The 23,769-nt window shown below is 39.0% G+C and overlaps 2 protein-coding genes across 8 annotated transcripts in view; both read left to right on the top strand.

The window, feature by feature from the left end:
* Positions 1 to 23,769, top strand: part of LOC117818303 (protein C2-DOMAIN ABA-RELATED 11-like) — a 222,345-nt gene that overhangs the window by 128,623 nt on the left and 69,953 nt on the right. For 3 of the 7 annotated variants that reach the window (XM_034691110.1, XM_034691107.1, XM_034691108.1), the window contains 2 exons: positions 5,714 to 5,881; positions 7,035 to 7,614. The exons of 1 other annotated variant lie outside the window; for it this stretch is intronic. In XM_034691110.1, coding sequence (XP_034547001.1) covers positions 5,720 to 5,881; positions 7,035 to 7,292 — 420 coding nt within the window. In that variant the 5' untranslated portion in view covers positions 5,714 to 5,719 and the 3' untranslated portion in view covers positions 7,293 to 7,614. Of the gene's footprint in view, positions 1 to 3,034; positions 3,052 to 4,183; positions 4,205 to 5,077; positions 5,152 to 5,713; positions 5,882 to 7,034; positions 7,615 to 23,769 lie in introns of those variants that run through there. 3 more of the 7 variants (XM_034691112.1, XM_034691113.1, XM_034691109.1) reach the window with 3 other exon arrangements.
* Positions 10,651 to 13,028, top strand: LOC117818304 (protein C2-DOMAIN ABA-RELATED 11-like). The gene is made up of 3 exons (XM_034691115.1): positions 10,651 to 10,706; positions 11,678 to 12,035; positions 12,414 to 13,028. Exons 2-3 carry the CDS (start codon positions 11,886 to 11,888, stop codon positions 12,669 to 12,671), a joined length of 408 nt encoding a protein of 135 aa, XP_034547006.1. The 5' UTR covers positions 10,651 to 10,706; positions 11,678 to 11,885; the 3' UTR covers positions 12,672 to 13,028.

Below are 23,769 nucleotides of genomic sequence, written 5' to 3'. Positions count from 1 at the left end.
CTCCAGAGTCCACCATAACTTCAAAATAATTCAAATAAATCAATTTCTTCAAGGAAAAGGCCACCGGTCACTTTTTTGCTTCTCTCTCACTCTGTTCACGGTCGCCGTAGAGTAAACAAGGGGACATCCGGGGTACTGCCGTATATCGTTCCATTTTTTCACGGGAAATGGTCTGTTTGGACAGGGCTTCTGAGAAATAGCATTTAGAAGAGACCTTTTTTTTGAGCTGATAATCTCATTTTATAATGTGGATTACGAGCAGGAACATATATAATGGGGAGACTATTTTAAGATCACTTATAAAGTCCTCATAGCCCCTTTAACTACAACAATAAACCGTCATGATGAGCGGAGCCAGGCCTGGAGTCAACAGGTCAGAGGTTTCTAGAGGCCATTGAAGACAACATGGATGAAGAGAGGAGTCAGATAATAGTTGATTCAGTAATTACCACAGGAAAACCTTGGTCACATGACTCCAGCTGTCCAGTGGTCCTGCTCATTGCTACGTTCTGAAAATGCAGCCGGTGGGTGTTGACAGGTGAGAGAGCACGAGGCAATGGATTGGAGACGAACCAGACATGGATCTGGTGGAAGTCTGATGTTAAGGCGTGTTCAGGCCAAATTTTAAACTTGTTTGCTCAGTCTTTTGCAGAAAGACCTAACAAGACCTGTGTTTCCATCGTTATTTTGTGCATCCTTTCAGCCATCCTCTTGGCAATCCATTGAATATACAGCAACATCTGTTTGGTTGGGTTAATAGCATTGCAGGCACTCACAGTGAAACTTAGTACTTACAGAGAAACTCCTACATGCTTGAGACAGTCAGTTACCTCATAGCTGAAACAGAACACCAATACAGAATACTGTGTACCTGTAAAAACCTGTGAAGTGTACCTATTGAGGCATCTTCATAATGCCAGATAAAGGTACAATATTCACGCTCCTGTTTCATCTCACCATAAACTGAAAATCTCAGAGGACTGTTGTTGGGACCAAGTTGTCCCACCACTGTTCTGGCACCAGAGGTAGTAACAGAGGCATAAAGGAGATGGGACAGATCACTGGTAGCCGGCTGTGTAGCCAGGGTGGAACATTACTGTGTTTGCATGTCCAGTGCTTCTGCAGTGCCTTGACCTTATGTGAAATGACACAATAATGAGCCAGTGTGGGATCAATATGAAAGCACAGAGTCGGGATGAAGGCGCTGTTTTGGACTTCCAGTATGAAAAGAGCTTTGGACTTGAGGCCCCAGGACACCGCAGCAGAGGTGTTTGTCAGATGGTCAACCGTATTTGAAATCCCCTTCCCTGACCAATCTGAAACTTTTGAAATAGACCTTCACTCCCACAGTTTGGTTCATGCAGAGATTGGCCAGTTTTTCAGATATTAGTAAGTTTTCAGCGTTTCATTTCATCTTTCTCTTTTCCTTCTTGCCATTTCTGCAACATTTTGAATTCTATCCAGGAGAAAAAGTCTGAAATTTGCTCTGATATCCTTGTACTTAAACTATTTTTACACTGGTTTATAGCAGGCAAAGTGGGGTGCCTTCACTATAAAAAGCAGTGTGAAGTCCTGTGGTGTCTCTGCGTCTTTGCCTCTTCAGAGAGCAGTACACAACAGGAATAGAAATGAAGTTTTCCAACAGTAAACCATGAAGTTTATCGCTTTATTCTGAAGTTAGGCAAAAAAATTCAACATTGACTATGTAAAAGTGAATGAAGAGAAATCAGATCATCTCGAGTTGTGAAGTATTATACAGTGCATCAGTTACTTTGTTTTCAGTCAACAAATTGGGACATTTGAAGTGAAATATGAAGCCTGTTCAATGTGTTTAAGAAGTGAATACTGTCCAAAAATGGTATGAATGGGTTTGTCAAAAGTCTGAACATACTCGGACTGATCCAAAGTGTCAGATAAGTGAATATTGTCAAGCACTCGTAGTCTAAGATGCTTCAGTCTGAAAGGACCCGATTTTGAACGGGACTATGCTTTCTAAAAATAAAAGCACTCAATGAGGTACTTCAAGTCATTTTGGATAAAAGTGTCTGCTAAATACCATTTAGTATATTGTATTGCTCCCATTAAAGCAATATGGACCTCACTCTCTCACTGCCCATTGACTTCCTCCATTCCCAGTGGGCCATCTATCTATCCATTGACTGCCATTTAGTGTCAACGGGTCCATAATTCGTAAGCAGAATGACGTTTAGACACTTAGCGGCTCATTACGAAGGCCAGGGGTTAGACGGCTGTTGAGGGGACACTTCACCGCCTCTCTTTCTGCTCGCTTTCAGTTTATCTACCTTTCTCTTCCACACATACCATCCTCACTCTCAAAAGTAACGTGCTTTATCTGCTGGCTCACTTACGACCTGCCTTAATTGCTTTTATTTGAATGCCCTATTAACCTCTTTCTTTATTTTGTCAGAATGTCCCTTTTTATGCAAAGACTTTTACAATATAAATATGGAATTCATATACAAGTTCCTATGTGAAGGTCAAAACCATAATCCATTGGTGCCACCAAAAAATACCAATTCTTGTTTTTGGTTCTTTCTTTGGTGTCGTCCAGTATGCTGCTTGAGGCGTCGGATTTGGTGTGAAAAACTGGTTTGAGAACACTTCTCGATTTTGTGCAAGATATTGTTTATGCGTGAGGAATGGTTGAGGTCAACTTGAGAGAAAAATGCCAAACTTTCATTGGCTGAAGATGATGCATTTCAGGAAATACATAGAAGATATTCCCAGGGATGATTCCACTCAGCAGCTGTATTTCAAAGGTGAGTCTCAGATGTGTGTCTTCCTGGTCTGCAGTGACTTCAACATTTATTTTACTATCTTGATTTTTTTGTTAAGATAACATGTTATATGCAAACATATTTAAAAACACTAAGAGTGATAAAGTAGCATTCTCCTCCATATTAGAAGGTGACAACTATGAAGTGACCCTGGTTAGTTCTAGGAGATATTTTCTAAGATGTCTCTCCACTTCTACTTGATGCTTTACCTTTTTCCTCCCCAGTTCCTCTGCTGATGTCCCATTGACCACAGGTAAACAAAACTAATTCAATGCTAAATACAAATAGAAAAACAAAACAAGCTGGAAAAGTAAACTAAGCATGTTTAAAAGTTTCCAGGGAAGCAGGAACTCCAAACAGGACACTGCAGGACACCCTGAGGCAGATATAAGTATTTTCAAAAAAGGTAGTCTTTTTTTAAATTTTTTTAAAACTCATCAAACCTTGTCTTGTTCATTTTGTTGCAGTATGTCTTTTATTTTTACTGTTTTGTTCACTTATTTTTGCAGTTTTTGAAAATACTTTGCACACTTAAAGAAATATAATCCAACAAGAAAAAATAATAACATTGATATTTGCAGGACAAAGATGCAAATTCAAGAAGATGTATTTTAGACATAGAGACGGACAGACAGACAGAGAGAGAGAGAGAGAGAGAGAGAGGGAGAGAGAGAGGGAGAGGGAGAGACTTTTACCATGGTTAGTCAAGCAAGACATTGCTTCCACTCCCCACTCGCTGAAACTGACAGAAAGTCAATCAATCTCACTGTTTCTTCTGTTTCATGCCATTTTGGAACATCACTCCCCCAACCCACATTAATTGTTTCTTGATAGCCCTGTACAGTTGAAGCTTTTAAAATCGGCTAAGTTGTTAAGAACTGTTCACTGAGCTCCACTTGGAGAACCCAGCTGTGTATGACGCAGACAATTCTGTGCAAGATAAACAGTTGCCCACAGACCAGACAAGAACTTGCTTTTTCTCTGGGTGTAATTACTTCTGTTTGTTGTTGATTTTGCCACAGGTTAAACAAACACCAATTAGAATTTAGCAAACAGAAGGAACAAGCTTGTTCACAAAAGAAGGCATAAAAGAGCAAACTTCATATAAAAATGCTCACTACGTACACAACTGCAGGGCAACACAACCTTGTGACTGAATATTTCAGCCTGTGCAGGAGAATACAAACACGTAATGTGAATGTGTCTGCGTTTTGAAACACTTGCTGAACGCAAAAATACTAATCTTAACTTTAAAATGAAAATATAAAGCAGTAATAGCTTTATTATCAACAGAAAGGAAATTGAACCCTAGACAGTGAATCTCATCATTTCTCAGGTCACGTTTTTCAGTTTAAACTGAAGACTTGAAAATGCAGAATAAAGTTGTTTCTGACTAAAGTGATGAGGTTGTAGCCCTTTAGTGATTTATGTTCTATGGCCTAAATACAAGAAATAAATTTATTTTAGAACACTGATGTGATTTGAAATTATGAAGAAGTTATGAAAATGCATCTTAATGATTTTTTAACAAGATGTATAACATTGTATCTTGAACAAATCAATTGGTGTATTTTCATCTTTGACTTGTAGGGCTCTTTTTCTAACTGCGCGGGTAAAAAAAATGTTCTTGAGGGCAACATTGCCTAAAAACGTTTAAAAATCAATTTAAAAAAAATGCTAAAAATCCAAGTAATGTTATAGGATGTGTAGTATATAGTGAGCAGGTGGTTATGAGAACTATAATCCTGATAGGCTGAGCTGCATCTCAACGTGATATAAACTAATGACATAAACAAATGGACACCAAATAATGACTTAGATATATCTTTTATGTGCTTAAAAATAATGTATTTATAGCACTAAAACATAAAGTGCCTCACCAAACTCAAGACCAGCCTGAGACAGACTAACATTTTTGCAACATTGTTGCGGATTAATTTGACGTGTGTGATCAGGTTGTTTGTAAATTTAAAATTGATTTGGAATCATTTCAGAAGAGTCGTAAGTCTTGCTTTCAAATTATTTTTCTGCCATTTTTTCTTCATTAATGATAATTAAATCCTTTATCATTACAATTTGTACAACCTAAAAGGAACGATAACGAGCTAAATAAGCAATCGGTATTGATTAAAACATTGAAAAACAATATTGGATAAAGAGGAAGTCACTCGTTTTCTTTCTCTTTATTCTTAAGTTTTTCTTACATGTATTATTTGAAGGTTTTCAGATCAGCTCATTGCTAAAATTGAAGTGGAAAGTCATTTTTTTCCACTGCCAACATTGTTTAACTGATTCACTTATCTTCACATGCTTAACCTTCCTTTAAATGTGTACTGCTGAGCTGAATTGCTATGTAAGTTATTATTCTCTGTCCTTTTTTTTTTTTTTTGATCAATTTAAACAGGATTATGAAAACCACAACCTCCTCCTGCCAGTTTGTGATAGCCTGTGGGAGATGGTTTTCATACAAGGAAAAGGCTGTTGTAAGAACTTATTTGAGCAAACAGTATGGCTCTGCCAAGTAAGAGTAATGATAAAACAATATAATATGATAAGGCTGTTTTACCTTAATGCAGCTTTTTATCAACACAGTGCTACCATTCAATCACAATAATGACAACCCTGGCCAGCTGCTATACTCAGCTTTAATAAAACAAGAGATGACCAAAGATTGTTGAGAATTCTGAGGACAAACAGGAACACACACACACACACACACACACACACACACACACACACACACACACACACACACACACACACACACACACACACACACACACACACACACTAACAGGCGTGAGTCTACCTGCATAAAGCCCCTCCCTCCCACTCACTCACTCACTCACTATAAAAGACAGGTGTTCAGACATTTCGGTCACAAGCATTGTCTTTCTGTCTTTCCCTGTGTTAAGGTGAAGATGACACTGAAGATGAAGCTCGCTGTGTTTGCTACACTCCTGGTGGTTCTGCCATTCCAGGCAGAAGCAGCTTCATGTGTCGGTAAAACGGTAGACGTGTGGGTGATAAAAGGACATGATCTTACCGGAGACGGACTTCAGCACCCAGACCCCTATGTTAAGGTAAGTTGTTGGCAATATTGCTCAGGGTATAAGCAAAAAGAAAATTAGGAATGCAACTTTTCTCTGCATAATGGTCTGTTTAAAAGAAAATGGCGGCATTAAGGGCAAAAGGGGCGAGACCCTACTTATTCAACAGGTGCTCCCTAAACTTACTTAACTGTGAGCATTTTTCTTTTGAATAATGTCACTGATTCAAAACACAAACAATATTTTTTTATCCTTCAATTATTTCCCTTCATGTAGATTTACGTACATGGAAAAATAAGTCAATAATCAATAATCAATGATAACTCAAGAATCTTCCTTTTAGTGAAAAAAACCTGTATTCTGAAACCATTTCAATAGTGACAGCAGAATAAAATAAGAATTCAAGGTAATATCAATGACTGTACTGATGGATTTGACAGGCTCAAACAGTTTGCTTGTAACTTAACATCTTTTTCTTTGTGTTCATACACAGAATAATACACTCGATAGAAGTATTTTTTCATTCATTCATTCATTCATTCATTCATTCATTCATTCATTTTAATTCGATGCTCAGACCATGATCACATGGTATGGAGCCACAGAACATAAATTAGAAATAACAAAACAATATAATGATGGCACACGGCATGTTTGAAGTACAACAGATCTTACTTAAACAATGGAAGGACATTCTTCAGAAAAGCTCCTAATTTACAGATACGTTTTGGCTTATCTGATTGCAAAAACAGAATTCATTTAAACACAGAGGGACGTTGAAAATAATACCTCTATTATTCAGAATGCTTGTGTTCCTGCATTCAAACAAAATATGGTACTCATCCCCTACACGGTCATCATTACAGAGATTACAAATCCTCAGTTTTCTATCCAGGCCTTTATACCTTCCTGTGACCTTAGGAATCCTGCTGTTATTCGTTCTAAAATTACAAATAGCCTGTCTATACTTCTGTTTTTCAAATAACAAATATTTTTCTAGTTTTACATCTCCTTTAAATTGTACATATAAATCACATGATGTCATTTTATCCAGTTCATCTTGCCACTTTTGCAAAAACTGATCTTTAAGCCTCTGTTCAACAGTTCATCTAAGCCAGTTAATGTAATTCCCTAATGTCTTCTATATGTTTTAACAATTTGCTTTTCCCCATTTGATCTAACCCAGATAAACATCGGTGAGGTCACCAAACAAACCAGAATCATTTATTCAAATGCTTACCCGATCTGGTACCAGAGGTTACGTTTCTTTGAAGCCTCAAGCAGCATAATGAGAATCGAAATCTGGGAGGCTGACCGGTTCACAAATGACGACCACTTGGGAACCTGCATTGAAGAAATGGACTCAGATGGAGTTCAGTGGAGTCCAGTGATTTGCAGGGCAAAGGACCAAGGATACGTCAAGCTCTTCTACAAGTGTTACTAAGTGTAACCTGCTCTTTGAGAAGATGCAAAGAAGAGACACTTTCTCTTTGAAATTGTGGGTAGTAGAGAAAAAAATAACTCCTTATGGTTATGATTAGTTAGTATTTTCTGCAAATTTGTGGTTTCCCTAAATGTCCTTGTGAGCTTGATCTTAGCTGCTTTGAAAGTATATATTGAAATGCTTCAGTGTACTAAAAGCTTAGATATGACTTTCTATTTGAAAGTTCTTCAACGGATATATATATATCACAAATCTATCCACGTCAAAGCTGTTTTTCTCTTCTGTTGGCTTTATGTAAACTGAAACTGCTCAGTATCTTCTCTGCACTGTAATTATAACTTTTCGTTTAAAGAAAAATACTCTTCAAAATGTGAAAGTGAATAAATATTATCAAATTAAAACAACTGTATTTGTTTACGATTTTTTTTATGGAGCTCCCATGAGAATCTAGAAATCTTTATTGCCAAGTGAGCTCACACATACAAGGAATTTGACGTGGTGATTGGAACGCCGGTACTAGACAAATGTGATGCTTTACACACAACAAGGCAAGGCAAGGCAAGGCAGCTTTATTTGTATAGCGCATTTCATACACGAGGGCAACACAATATGCTTTACATTAAAACATTAAAAACATTGGAGACATTCAGACAGGCATAAAATAACACAATTAAAATGACAAATATAATAAAACAGAAAAGAAAAGGAAAATTAGAAATATATAAAAAATTACATTAAGATTTTAATTTAAAGTGGGTTAAAATGAGCTAAGATAGGAAGGTGGTGGCAAATAAAAAAAGTCTTAATCTTGGATTTAAAAGAGGTGAGAGTTGGAGCAGACCCACAGCTTTCAGGGAGTGTGTTCCACCAAGGTTTCTGGCTTGGTTTGAACATTTCATCGTTGCAGATTGGAGCTGAGCAGTAACCTTTAACCTTTCTTCCTTGGCTCCAAAAACAATCATTTCAGTTTTTTCTTTGTTTAACTGAAGAAAGTTCTGGCTTGTCCAGTCATTGATTTGTTCAATGCATTTACTCAGTGTTTGTATGGGACTATAATCCCCTGGTGATATGCTGATGTAAATGTGTCTGTCATCTGCATTGCTATGGTATTTTATTTTGTTGTTTCTTATTATCTGACCTAAGGGGAGCATGTAGATGTTGAATAGCAGAGGCCCCAGAATGGATCCCTGAGGTACTCCACATACGATTTTCATCCGCTCAGATGTGTATTTACCTATAGATACAAAATAGTCCCGGTCATTTAAATAGGACTTTAGTACTGCACCAGAGAGTCCCAACCAAGTTTTCAAGTCTGTCCAGTAGTATCTTGTGGTCAACTGTGTCAATAGCAGCACTAAGATCAAGTGATACCAAAACTTAAATTTTGCCATTGTCTGTGTTTAAATGAATACCATTGAGGACCTTGACTAGGGCGGTCTCTGTGCTGTGCTGTGATCGGAATCCTGATTGGAAGACATCAAAACACTCATTTATCATTAGATAATTGTTCAGTTGTTGAAAAACAGCTTTTTCAATAATTTTACTTAAAAAAGGGAGGTTTGATATCGGCCTATAGTTGTTCATTTCTGATGCATCTAAATTGTTCTTCTCCAGGAGGGGTTTAATTACTGCTGTTTTCATGGCCTGGGGGAAGAGACCTGAAAGAAGAGACATGTTGACAATTTGAAGCAGATCTGAGGTCATGCAGTCTGGAACCTTTTTTAAAAATGGTGATGGTAGAATATCAAGGCAGCAGGATGAGGATTTCAAATGTTGTATTATATCATGTAGGTTTTTGTAATTTATTGGATTAAATTGTGTTATAGTGATTGAGTTGTTTTTTGGGGGACACACAGATAACACATTCCCAGTACCTCTTACAGTAGTGCTGACTGCTTGTCTGATTTTCTGAATTTTGGCAGTGAAGAAGAATGCAAATTCATTGCAGGCCCTGGTAGATAAATGTTCAGAGGCCACTGGCACAGGGGGGTTTGTTAGCCTGTCGACTGTAGCAAACAGGGCGCTTGCATTATCTTTGTTTTTGGTGATAATGTCTGAGAAGAATGTCTGCCTTGACTTTTTCAGTTCTAGATTAAACATGTGAAGTCTTTCTTTATAAATGTCATAATGAACCTGAAGCTTTGTTTTACGCCACCTGCGCTCAGCTTTTCGACATTCCTTTTTTCATGTTTGACCTGCATGGTATTCCTCCAAGGCGATTTTTTCTTATTGGAGACCACTTTCACTTTAGTTGGTGCAATGGAATCAATAATATTTGTAATTTTTAAAGTGAAATCTTCTACAAGTTAATTTGCAGAGAACCTAGAGAGGGGGGTTGTGGAAGAGAAAGCCTCAATAAATATATCACTGGGAACAAAAGGGGAACAAAAACATGATGGGTCCACGCCCAAAAGCTGTCAGCTTTACAGTCCACCAACACAGATCACAACATCATAGAATGGATACTTTGGGAGAAACGTGATGACCACGCTCCAAGGTTCAGTAATACTGAAATACAAAGAGACGTACCAAAGGCAGCCCAAGTCTACAAACAGAGGAGACTTTTGGCTGTTTCCTGTATCATGAATTAGAGATTTGTTGAAATTGTTACCCAAACATGGGCACAAACAAGGGGTCCTATGAACAAACACCAATGGTCCCAAATTTCTACAAACTGAGCCACTGCCACCCCAAAGTCTGCATGAGTATTACTGATGTACTCCATCCATCCATCCATCTTCTTCCGCTTATCCGGGTCCGGGTCGCGGGTCTATCAGGTGGAACAAACATCATGTGAGCTCATATATCGTTCAGCTATCAGGGAGGAATTTTACGTTTAAAGCGTGTTTCGATGTGAATCAGCTGACTAAAGGTGTTGCGCACAGCAGAGACGCTAAGCTGGGGGCTGCGGCTGAGTGACAGGTCTCCACGAGCGCTTTTTTTCTCCACCGCTGGACTGATTCTGACCCGGTTGCGCTCCCGGCTGAAACCTGACCACATACACAAGCTTATTTTTCTCAATAAGAACGAGTAGACAGAAAACTGATATTCAGTGTGTTTAACGTTTTGAACACCTCAATACAATCTATAGCTATTCAATGCTGTCAGTTATATACATTGTATGGTGAAGGAAAATTTGATTCAGGAGAAAAAATGCATTTGACATTGTTTTTGACATGGAAAACGTTTACTTTATTTTAATGAATAATCGCGAATTTAACATTAACATTTCCATAGATCGATCACTGAAAATACTTGAAATTTTCATCCCTACTTTGGATCAATCTTAACCTGCTCTACCCATTACTCAACTACTCCTTCCACTGTTGCAAGACTGATCTACTCACTATTATATAATCTGCAGAGAACAGAGATTAATTCGTGTTAGTCCTGTGTCCCCTAAGCGGTATCGTGGTATGGAATTTTTTATTATTTCAAATAGGTTCTATTTAAAATCACCAGCTGTAGTTATGTCACAGTAATCCAGTGGGAAAAACTGACACAGCTGTAATGATTGTTTAGGTTTACAAAGTAAAGGGCATCTGGTTCATTGTTTGTTTGTTTCCCTTTCCTTTAGAGAGCATTCAAACATGTACACACTGTAACCTATAAGTTAACACCACCCTATGCAAACATGACTGTTTATGCCTTCAAGGGTTAGGAGCTCAGAACATGTAAATAGTGAATCGATGTACTTATATGAAGCTTTTTCTAGTTTTCTCAAAACTTTAACACAACATTTTAACACCACACCACATTAATACACTGTGCCGATCAGTAATAACTAATCCCATTCATATGCAATCACATACCACTAACTATGTCACTGGGGACACTTTTGGGTCCAGTGTTCTGTCTTTGGGTGCTTCGACATGTGACTGCAAGAGCTGGCATGAAACCACCAATCTTCAAATAGAGTGCAACCGACTCTACCACTACTGTCTTGAGAGTTAAGCATGCGCCCCATGTACCTAGGCTATGGTCCTTGTCACAGTCGTCTTTGGTTCAACTCCCGGCCACAACCCCTGATTACATGTAACCTCCCCACTACCTACTCCCCACATTTCCTTTATCTGTTCAGCTGTCTGTTCCAATAAAGGCACAAACGGCAAAAAAATAACTCAAAGGAAGGAAGAAAAAGAGATAAGGTACAAGCAGTGTGCCTAATAGAAATAAATGTGCTGACACAGTGAGGAATGATACATTTTTATAGCACCTTTAATTAAATGATGCCATCTTTTTATCTTTTAAAAGAGAGACGATGAGGAATGCTCAGGCAGTTGCTAAACTTTGCTGCGTCCTTTTTTTATCAATCCTCCGACCTTGTTCTAAAGTTGATGTCAAATGTTCGGCATTTTTAAAGACTGTGTTGTTTTCCCCTCCAGATATCTTGTCTGTATGTTCACCTATGTTAAAACATACACTGCCTGAAGTCCTGTTCCAGAAGAAATGCTGTTATATAAGCAGATGTGACGGTTACCTACATGAGGCCCCTCCCTCTGTCTCTGTTGTCCTCTATAAAATAGTCCACCTCTTCATACATTTTAACCACTCTCTCTTGGACTGAAGACATTTTTGAAGACATTTTTGAAGATGAAGCTCGCCGTGTTTGCCTGCATGCTGATGGTTTTACCATTCCTGGCTGAAGCTGGTTCATGTGTCGGTAAACGTGTGGACGTGTGGGTGATCAAAGGTCATGATCTAACAGGGGATGGACTTCAGAGCCCAGATCCCTACGTTATTGTGAGTTAACTTTATTTGAGTCAAACCAAATAACATGGAGAGCGTTACTTGTCTAGTGTTACTAGTGATGTTAGCAAGGCTTTAATGTCAGTACGATACAATACGAAACAATGTCCTTTATTGTCACCATAGGAAAATTTGTCTTTTACATATGTAAGTTAGAAATGTATGTAAGTTAGAAATGAGTACATCAGGAGAACAATAGAGGATTCTGAATGTCACTTGGAAGTTTTTATTATAACACAAACCCTTTCCCCTGTTGCACTTGCTTTGCGTTCTTTCCATTGTTAATTTTTTACTTGATCATTTACTAGATAGTGGTTTTCAAGTGATCATTTCAAATAGCAATTAACATTTTCATATATTGATATCACATAGGTGAGAATCGGCAGTGACACCAAGAAAACCAGGATCATTTCTTCAGATGCCTACCCAGTTTGGTATCAGAAGTTGCACTTCCAACGTGCCAGCACCGATCTGATGAAAATTGAAGTGTGGGATGCCGACACGTTGACCAATGACGATCACTTGGGAACCTGCCTGGAGCCAATGGAGTCAGGAGGAACACAGTGGCACCCAATCGTGTGCAAGACAGACGATGGTGGTGACGTCAAGCTCTTCTACAAGTGTTTCTAAGTTTCACCTGCTCTTGGAAATGAAAGAACATTTTCTTTGTGGAGAAAAGATGCACTTTTTTCTCAAATATGCTTTGTTCTTTTATTTTAAACAGATGTGTTCTGCTTTGAAACTGTTTTTTCCCTCGCCACCATTGTAGAGAATAGCAAATATTGTCTTCCTTTGACTATTTGGTAACAAACAAATAACACATGTAACACATGAAGAGTTCCCAAATATCATTGTGTCACTGTAAGCTGTGTTAAGAATGCTGTTTTTGTCTGAAATGTTGATCTTTTCTTTAAGAGTGTAAAATGTTTAGTTTTATCTCTTTATCTGAAAGATTAGATTGCTTAGAAACAGGTGAATCAATAAAAAAATGCCAAAAGCAATATTTGTTTTGAACTTATTTTTTTAGAGGGCTTACAAGAGGAACAACATGTTCTGAAGGAAACTAGAGGATAAGCATAACGGAGACATGACAGATAACTCTTTTTTTGAGAAGCTGGAGCATGTTCAAAGTTTAACATACACTTACGTTCAAGAAGGAGCTTCTCTATCATGGTCATGGCCTGAAAAAAGGCTAAAATATTGCAAACTTGAAACATTTTTGATGTGACCGTGAATTGAATCTTTCAATTTATATTTTGTGTCAACCTCTTTATGTCTTCAATTGGTTGACAGGTAATAAGTGGGGCACTGAACATTGAACAGGTGGTTCACCTCTTAATGTGGAGACACGACCTGCTCACCCTGTCTGTGCTCTAATTTGCATAACCACTTGTTCACTGTACATTATCTCTTACATGCTCCACAGTTGCCTTTCATAACATTTTTTTTAGCTAAAAAAAATCAAACTTAAAACATCCATCTTGAAATGGAATGGATTTACCTTGTGCCCAATGATGACACATTATTCTGTCTTCTACTCCTGAAAGACAAGTTTCATAATCCCTTCAGCTGACTGAAAGTTTCCCTCTTGCACTCAAACACATGTTGCTTTCTGGCCATGATGAGTGATACTCTCTTTTCTTTCTTTTTGTCTTTTTTGACCTAAAGGAAGGTGATGCCATATTTATTTAATCTACTGCATTTCTGAAATTGACTTTTATTTCCTTCTTTTATCCTTTTTGTTTAATCCCTCCGAGTTGTATCTTTTCTTTCTTTGCCTTTACCCTGCATTTAACCTGCTTCCTCTCTCCTTCTCCCCCCTCTGAGCTCCACGCTAATCATGCACTAGACAGTTCCACAGGCCCCCAATTCCACTTCAAAGGGCAACCATTTCCTCCTTGTCTGTAAGAGGACCTGTCAGCCCTGCCTGCCTTCCTGCCTACCTACCGCCAAGAGAGCAAGAAAAACAGAAAGAGAGAGCAGGGGGGGGGGGGGGGGGGGGGGGGGGGGGGGGGGGGTGGTGGTAGACAGAAGGAAAAGGATGTCAGGTAAAAACAAAAAAAAAAAAATGGTAGAGGAAGAGAGGCAGAAAAGTTGAGAGCGGGGTCCTCGAGGAGACTGTAGAGGTAGTGTCTGTGCTGTGGGTGGCACTTCAGCGGATGAGTCCCGTCAGCACTGAGGTGCGTTTTTGTTAAGTGTGTGTTAAAAGTATCTGAGTGCTCGCGAGGTAAGAACAGCACACGTCAGCTCTCCGCCAATCTTTGACTAGAAGGAGAAAAATAGGCATGAAAATGGTCCTGAGTACCTTTTCTGTTTTTTTTTCTCTCCCTAAGAAAAAAAAAAAAAGCTTTACCTTGCGATTTCTATTTGAACTTTTCTCCCGCTTCGCCTATCTCTTTTTCTCTTTAACTTCTCCTCCTCCTTCTCCTCCTCCTCCTTCTCGCTTGCTGGCTTTTCCAACCCGCAGGAGGAACAAGCGGGGAAAAGAGAGAGACGGCAATGCGGTGTCCTGTTCCTCCCCGTCTCGTTTTCCGAGCGTGAATTAAAGTTGCATTCCGTGCCGCCATTGTTAGGGTAATAAGAAAAAGTTATCTTCAAAGGGTTCAGGCGGCGGAGGGGAGAGAGAGCCAGGGGGATACGAGACGAAGCGTTTGTGTATGTGTGTGTGTCTTAGTGTGTGTGTGTGAGACAAGATTTTTTTCTTGAGTCCTTCTAATGCGTGAAATTACACCTGCCACCTTCCTGTCTATGCACTGCCTGAGTGTGCAAGTGTGTTTTTGCACGCACAAAATCATACGCTTGCCTATTTGCTTACATACTCATCCACATACAAGCGCCTATGTGTATTGTACATACTGAACAATACTCAAGTTAAACACACACACTTCACCACGTGGTTTCCTGTCTAGTGTGTCCCCACCAAAGCCCTATTTCTGCTAACACGGTGCGCAACACTACGTTCTTATTAACAGGCCCAAGTCCTATTAACAGTCAGTCCCAGATAGCAAGTTAATTAACTCTCTGCCCTCCTTCTCCCCTGGCTATCAGCGCACAGGTAGCCTTTCATGTTGCCACTGAGAGATAGTGGGAGTAACAGCAGGGAGGAGGGGAGAGAGGGGAGTAAAGAGATGGAGGGAAGCTGGGAGAGAGCGGGGGAGAGAGAGAAGGAAGAGTTAGAGAGTAATGGAAGAAGAAAAGGATCAGGAGAAAGAGAGAAAGGGGGGAGGTGGTGAGAAAGGATACAAGAGCTAAATTGGATTTGGATGAGAAACCGCTGAGAGGGTTGTAAAGTGTCAGGGACAGCAGAAAGAATGTTAGTTTTTTCTGTCTTTTTTTCCTGTTCAATGTTTCAACACCTGCTCAGAGCGCAGCAGGAGATAAAACAAACGAGGAGGGAGGAATGAGGAGTTGAGCTGAAGAGGCCAGAGATCGTAATGAGAGTAGTTAGGTTTTGATCTCTGGTGTACTTTAAGCGCACTGACATCCAGATCATTGCGTTTCACAGTGGGAACCAAGGGTCTCGCCGGAGAGCCAGGCAATGTGTAGGTTTAACAGAGGGCTAAGGCTGATGTCATTTCTAATTATTAAGCTGTTAAAGCCTTTGCAGGACATTGAGGATGCTTACCATCGGCATTCCTTTGCTAGCTTTAGCAGTCTAAACAGTGGCTGTTTGTGATGTGATGCATGCATACTTTGATTTGCGTGACTGTTGTGCTTGAAGCCATGAAACTGATCTGTTCCGCTCAGTCAGAAAACAAGCTCTCGTTTGGTATTGAAGATTGATTGTTTCACACTGAAGACAAACCAGCCTGGACATTTAGAATAACATTAATCCAGCCCGATACAAATACATATATTTTATGATTTATTTCGTATGCCTCAGTGAAATCAACTCTGCCCACTATAAAGACTGTGCTCTTTTAACAAGAGAGACATCATTTTGCTGTTCTCAACAATTGCCCCAAAGGTTCAGTTTAGTAACAAAGCCCTCTAGTTGCCAAATATATTATGACAGGAGAGAAGGAGGAAGATGAGTGCCACAAAGCTGGCAGTATCTCCTCCGGACGGTTCTGTGGGGATGTTTCGGTCACCAAAACATCAGTTTGTTGTGTTTTGTCAGAAGGGAACGCTGGAAAATGTATTTATTTAATCATTACATTTTTTTGGGAGGGCATTTTTGCCTTGATTAGATAGGATAGCTGAAGATAGACATCGAATGTGGGCAGTACAGAGAGGGGGGGTTAAATGTAGCTATGGGTCATGGCAGTCAAACCAGCGACTGTTACAACAAGCACTATAGCCTCAGTACATGGGTGTGGGCTTAAGCCACTATAGGCCAACCCAAAAAAAATGGTATTAACCCAATGCAGTGTCTTTGGTGTCACTGCATTTCTGATTTGCATTCTACTCTGATGCTTCAAGTTGTCTCCTTACTTTTTGAACAAGTTGAAAAACTGTAAACCAAAAATTTTATTCAGAACCACATACCTGCTTAACACCTGCCTTAATCACAGGTACAGTGTGTAGAAATGGGAATATTTAGCTGTAGCTAGTGGTCAGATTCTAGCTTGAAAAGCTCCCCTGCTTACCCCTTCTTTTAGTAACAGGACGGTGGCCTTGGAGGACAAGAACTTTCTGCCATGCATCTATGATCCTCCATTTGTCAAGTTTTTACCATTAAAAATGTCAGTTAGTACAAATGTAGCCTACGACTAATCAAGTGTTTTTATGCCCTTACCTCAGTGAACTGTGACTGTTTGGTGACAAATTTGGCATTAAACAAATGGAAGATATTGCTTTGTTCTACCCTGCCAGTTGCTAGACTCAGTACATATAATACTTAGTAAATCTCTCAAGAAGCTCTTCTGCTAAGTTTCATACTTGTAATGTGTATGTACATAAAGGTGTGTTGGGGTTCTGTGTGTTTGTTTTTTTTAGTTTCCCATTGGTTGTCTCTTAAATTCTACTCTGACAGTCTGCTTTCCTAACTCATAAAACAGTATTTTGGGTTGAGGGTCACTCATATAGTTTTTGTCAGCAGCAGTTATTATATCATTTGTCAAGTGAGTGTTTTCCTTCTGCCTGAAGGGGACCATTAGTCACTGTTTGCTAATAAACTGCACACAGTCAACTAAACATTTATGGATGTAATGCATTACTTTTACCTTGAGGCAGAACACACTGTTGGATCTACAGGCCTGCTGTTAGGTTTGTGTACAAACACTTGTTCCACATCTTGTTGAGCTGTTTGTTTGTTTGACAGCAGCAATCAGCCTGTGGCCAGTGTAACCATCATAACCACATTAAGTTTTGTGACACACTCAGCTTGCTCTTGTTCATTTGTGTCTTTCTTTCTGTTTCACTTCAATGTGACTGTACAAAATAATGATGATTCATTTGCTACTCTTATGAGGTCAAGTTTAGGCACTTGGACATGTTTGAGTAATTTTACATTGACATAAGTAATTCTAATCACATGAATGAGTAATGATAAACCTTTTGAGACTGGACCTCAATAAAGCAGTTAGATCAGTAGCTGTAGCAGAGATGAGAAGCTGCTGCTGGGTCTGTGCTAGCAGGATAGGGGAGCTTCATGCTGAGCCAGGTTACACTAACCCGGGGAGTCCACAGGGTGCATGTGCGGTGTGTTACGGCTGCGACATGGCTTTGCTCCGTCCGAGGGATTGTGCACTGGTCCACAGGACGTGTGTTGGGAGCATAGCGCAAGCTCAGAGCAGGCAGGATCAGCTGGATCCAGCATAGAGAGAACCAGATACAAACAACAGGTCACAGAGCCTTTCTGTGTTTGAATTTCTGCTCATTTGGAGAGTATTCCATTACTTTTGTGCTTTAATCATCACTGAGTATGCTGCAGAACTGTTAGGTTTCGTTTTTGCAGGTTTAGATCAGTTTAACATGAATAATTCTGCTCTATTTTGTTGTCCTGTTACCATCTGACACAGTTATCATCTTAAAGTCCAGTTGTATTCGACATGGATCACTGATCTGTGGCTGTTTGTACCTTACATCCATTATCGATTAGTATTTCTGATTTAAACGATCTTTAAACGGTCGGGAGTCCGTGTATGATGTTTTATGTTGAGATTGGCGAATGTTGCATGCGATCCTTGTGCCTGACTTCCTGTCCAGGTCGTTCTGTTCTGTGCATGTTGACACGTGCGCGGGCTCAGTCGAAAATAGACTTGAAGAATATCTCTGGTGGAGCGGCGCAGAGGCACGCTCCCGAGACGCTGTAGCCCGCCCTGTGGACCCAAGAGCATTGACTAGAATGGGAACATATCGGCTGTGCAGTGCGCCACCTGTGGACCCGAGGCTTTAGAATGGAGCAGTCAATGTGTAAAATGAAGAAGTTCTTAATATATGGAAATGTTCAACTCACATTTGTCAGTGTTAAAAAGGAAATATTAAAACTATACAAATTGATATTCTTAATTGTATCTGTTGAAGTCAAGCAATTTTAGGATTAAATTTATGACATTGATAATAATAGTAGGAAATAATATTAACAGTTGTGGCTGTTGAGTTCAGGCAGGTCATGGCAGAAAGTCCTTCTGCAATGATGATCCAGAGTAACCTACGAGACAAGGGAGCTCCTAGAAAGATCTGTAGTTGGTAACTTTAATGGGACATAAAGATAAAAAAAGTTAGTGACTTGCAGAGAGGGAGAGCGGAGAGTGGGAAAGACATGGGCTCAGTGTCCTAGGTCAGCTGACAGTCTAAGCTTATAGCAGCATAACTAAGGTCCAAGCATAAGCCAGCCCTGGCTATAAGCTTTATCAAAAAGGTATTTTGAAATAGTGTCGGGCAATAATTCGATAGCGATAATTATCGTGATATAATATTTCTCAATTTAAATAACAAATGTTTGATAAAAATGAGATATAAATAAACCTGTCATTACACCCTCAACCACTAGGAGGGGGGCACTAATGAGCCTTAAACGCAAGTGGCCACCCAACATTAAACAGAAGAAGAAAATAATGCTGCAGGGTGAGAGGTAGGCAGGCGTAAAGACGTTCAGAGCGTAATGTAAACACAGCTGAAACAAGCGACAGCGACACTGAAGAAAACTCAAAACCTATCAGCTCAAAGCAGAGTCATTAGTCTACATTTTAATTAAATAATGATTTCAAAATGTATCTTGATAATTATCAATATTGGCTGATATGAAAAGTGTTATTGTCATAACATCTTTTTTACTATCGCCCAGCTTTAGTTTGAAGCCTGCTCTTAAAAGTAGAGAGGGGGTCTGCTTTTAATCCAACACACTGGTTCACGTATATGGATATGAATTATACTGTAATCTGTATGCTGATTATATTATTCCTCATTTAATATCAGCAAACAAGACTGCATCTTTTTTGTTTGAGTACTGTCAGAAATCAGAGTTTTGGCGAAAGCAAAAAAAATATTGATGAAATATGTGGTCATTTAGAACCACTCAGCATGTGGAAAAAAAAGTGAAGTGGCCACTGGCAACTTGGCAAAGAAAGAAGGGGGCAGCCTATATGAAGCAGCTGCAGAAATTGGTCCATTAGTCGATGGCTTGAGGTTAGATTCCAGCTCATGTTTATTTATTCTAAAAATGTATCTAATTACAGCCCTGAAAGAAGTATTGCATTTATGCCCAATAGAAATAGCATGTTGTTCTGTCAGGATTTCCTTAGAAGTGATGCAGATAAATACAACTCCTCCAGCTAGAGAGCAAATGACACTGATATTAGAGTTCAGACACAAACACATTAGGAAACAGCTCTGATATTTAACATCCTACAAGCCTGTTACATTTGATCTCATCAGAATGCTGCTTCTCCTTCTCCCGCTGTGTGTTTGGCTGCACACCTATTTGTTTATGTGGGATACAATACTGAATCCATTTGTGTGTGTGTGTGTGTGTGTATGTGTGTGTGTGTGTGTGTGTGCGCGCGCCTGTGTGCTTGTAACATGTCGGCCTGCTTGTATATCAGAGTGTATCCCTCAGGCCTTTTTCCAGATCAAGGCCTTCATGGTCTCAGCTCAATGGAGAGGTTGTGACAGCCAATTAGCTCACCCTAAATTGATCCAACCATCTGCGTGTGTGTGTGTCTGTGTATTTGTGTGTGTGTGTCTGTGTATTTGTGTGTGTGTGCGTGTGTTTTTCTCTGTGTCTCTCACAATCAATGCCCATGTTATATCGGCAGAGTCATTACTCATTCCATCGAGTGATTGGTGCAGACAAAAAGACTCAAAAGTAGGAAAAGGTGTAATTTATGATGAGGGAAAAATCTATCTGATTTATGGATATGTGTAAACACTTCAATACACAATCAGAGACTCAGAAGTAAAACATAAAAGGCAATTCCAGCTCATAATTTGTGTGTTATAGAAATATATATGAGGTTAAAATGTAAGATTCATTGCAAGAATTATAGATTTCTTACATTTTTTCTCCACGTTAGCCTTGTCTCTTGGGAGTAACACTTATTTACAGCCAATTTGAGACATCTATTATGTGTGCAGTGACAGATAATGTGGACAGAGTTATGTTTCCAAGAACTCATGAGGAAATGATACTGATAAATGATCAGGTAAGATTTATTTGGCAGTGCTTACTTCTAAGAAAATCTGCTTCATTCCTACTCTCAGTTCTACCTTCGTTTTTCCTGCTGGTTATCTCTTTGTTTTTTTTTATCCTCTCTTGAAATGCAAGTTTAGTCTCCTCATTTTCCAACTGTATTAAATTCCAAAATCCCAAATTTGGTGGCATCCTCATATGGTTGCCATAAATTATATTTTATTTTAAGTTCTGTTTTTTACTGAGCTTTTATGACTGATCATAGAGGGTAGGACAGTAGTTAGGGCAGGAAACTGCAAAAGAGAGTGGGAAAGAGGCTGCAGGTTAAAATCAAACCCCCTTACAAGCTACATGCTCTTTACATGGGGTGCATGACTTCACCACCAGGCGCCCCTAATGAATGTGATTTTTGATAAATAAATCTCTGCATTAGTGTTCTCTGTGTTTCCTTGCATTAAAGCTGGGGTTGGTAGTCACGGAAAAACAAGCATGAATTTCAATTTCCTCAGGACTCCGTCTAATCCCCCGCCCCCTCTCAGGAGCTCTTCCAAAACGAAGCCCCGCTCACATGCACAAGCACCACTGATTCGCGACCATATGATTGTGACTGATTCAAAACCGGCCCTCAGCACATGGTTGGTGTTTCACACAGAGTGACTATGTAGCTGTGGTGAGGGAGGTGGCAAAGGGATGAGATCTTTTGAAAAAACTGAAATACATTACCCCTTGTAAAGGATCTTCTGTGATCTATCTGTTTCTTCCATTATGAGGTCATTGTATGTTTCAGTCAAGCTTTATTCTCCATCTTATTAAACCAATAAACCTTACTTTGCTCAAAGTATTTATGTCCACAAAACAGCGTGTCCTGCCACGCCTCCTACAATTTCTTTCTTTGTGTCTGATCCTTGACAATATTCATTGGCAGCAAGCTTTATAAAGACGCAAAAATAAACACCACTCTGGTTTCAAGAAGGGCCATGATATCCCATTATTACAACATGTGATCATAATTAGTACAAGGCTTGTTAATGATGTAGCGTTTCGCAACCAATGCAGAATTACATCAGCAGCAACCGGCTACACATTAGCAGTAAAACAGGTAAAAGGTTCATATTTAACATCACAACACAATCAATGTATTAACAGGAGGGCCGTACTCAATCAATCAATCATCAATCCGACTTTATTTATAAAGTGCTTTTCATACAATGACATTGTAACACAAAGTGCTGTACATAAAAACAACTTAAAATAGAATAAATTAAGAAAAAGATCCCAGCCCCAGCCCCGACCCCAAACCCACCCCACAATCCTAAGGTTAAGAATACAATATGCAACAATAGTAATAAAAGAAAAAAAGGAATAAATTTAAAATAAAAAGAAGTTGCTGAACGAACTGAGGAAACGCTCTCATGATATCTCAATGAGGAAACATTGGAGGTAAAATAAGATGTTAAAACTCAAAACAGGAAATTAAAATCACCAAAGTAAAATACATTTCTAAGATAATAAAAGACTAAAATATTAAACCATTAAAAGAACTTAAGATGTGAGATTTAAAATAAAAAAATAAGTACATAAATAAAGTAGAATAAAAGTGACTAAATTTGAAATAGATAATAAATAAATAAAATTATTAAGGATACAAATAAAACTTAGTTAAAAGCAAGACTAAAAAGGTAGGTCTTGAGTTTGCCTTTAAAAATATTTATGCTCTGTACAGTACTGTAAGACCTCTCTCTCTCTCTCTTTCTCTCTCTCTCTCTCTCTCTCTCTCTCTCTCTCTCTCTCTCTCTCTCTCTCTCTGTCTCTTTCTCTTTCTCTCTATCTCTATCTCTCTCACTCTCTCTCTTTTTCAATTTCAATTCAATTCAAAGGGCTTTATTAGCATGGGAAACATACGTAATCATTGCTAAAGCTTAAATAGATATAAAACACAAAATAACAAACAAATACAGAATACCAAAGATTAATGTTAAACTAACAGAGATGTGCAGTTTTAACATTTTTTTAAAGTATAGAAGAAAGAAAATATATGAATAATAATGATAATAAAAATAACAATAATAATAATAACAACAATAATTATAATAACAATAATAATTACAACAATAATACTAACAATAATAGTAATGATAATAATGATAAGAATAATAATGATAAGAATAATAATTTCATTTAGTTTTTACAGATGACTACAGATTATTTACAGAAATATAGAATAAAAAATATAAAGATTTAAAGAGGAAAGCTGTACAGCTCTGTGATGTGTGTATGTACAGGTCTAATTAGATGATGGTGCAGGGATGTTCATGGGGGTTTGGAGCTGTTGGACGCTCTCTTCTGTGCTGTAGTGCTTGCACATTGTGGTACTTCACCCAGCAGGTATATCAGTTTGTGTCTCTCTCTCTCTCTGTCTGATCACCTGCAGAGCATGTGTCAGGTCTGCAGGTTATCAGACACGAAGGACAGAGAGCCTCAAGAGATCATCCACATCACTGATTGCTAATGGTGATCCTATGCGGATAGAAGCGTAGAGAACTGGGGGCCAAAAATATACTTGGGCGGCCTGCCCAGGCAGCGTCTATGTGTGGGAAACACTGGCTTGTTAACAGTGATGTGTCCACTTAACATTAAGCAGAAAGGCTCTCCGTCTCTATGCCAACTACACTGTGGAACAAAGGACTATACGCATTAACCTTTTAAGAGGATGATTTCCTAACTCTTTAAGTTGGAGACACTTTTGATAAGAGGTTGGTTTGACCTGGGTGTAAAAGGTGGCTACATTATTATTTTGCCATTGTTTCAAACAAACAGACCTCTTTGGTCTCTACAGACTATAACTGGCTTCACCTACCGTCTTGTTTGGTTTCTAAATATGCCTAGTTTAGTTTTTCCTGCCAGTAGTAAAAAGATAGAGAAGGCCTGGTTTCCCATATTACTTAAGCTGCCATATTTGGTGAATTTGATCAGCAGGTACATCATTTAAATAAGCACCTATATGGTTAAGGGTCAGGCATTGCAGCAAGGGCCCCAGGAACATTCCAGCAGTCCTTTTTTTTTTTTGCTCAGTAACTGTGGGCATATGAGTTAATCTCTCAAGCTCAGGCCTGAATGCCAGATTAGCAGAGTTTATTTTGGTATGGCAATTTA

The sequence above is a fragment of the Notolabrus celidotus genome, chromosome 9 (assembly GCF_009762535.1).
Source record: "Notolabrus celidotus isolate fNotCel1 chromosome 9, fNotCel1.pri, whole genome shotgun sequence".
NCBI classification, from domain to species: Eukaryota; Metazoa; Chordata; class Actinopteri; order Labriformes; family Labridae; genus Notolabrus; species Notolabrus celidotus.
The sequence above is the reverse complement of the archived record's forward strand: the minus strand, read 5'-3'. Positions and strand labels throughout refer to the sequence as shown.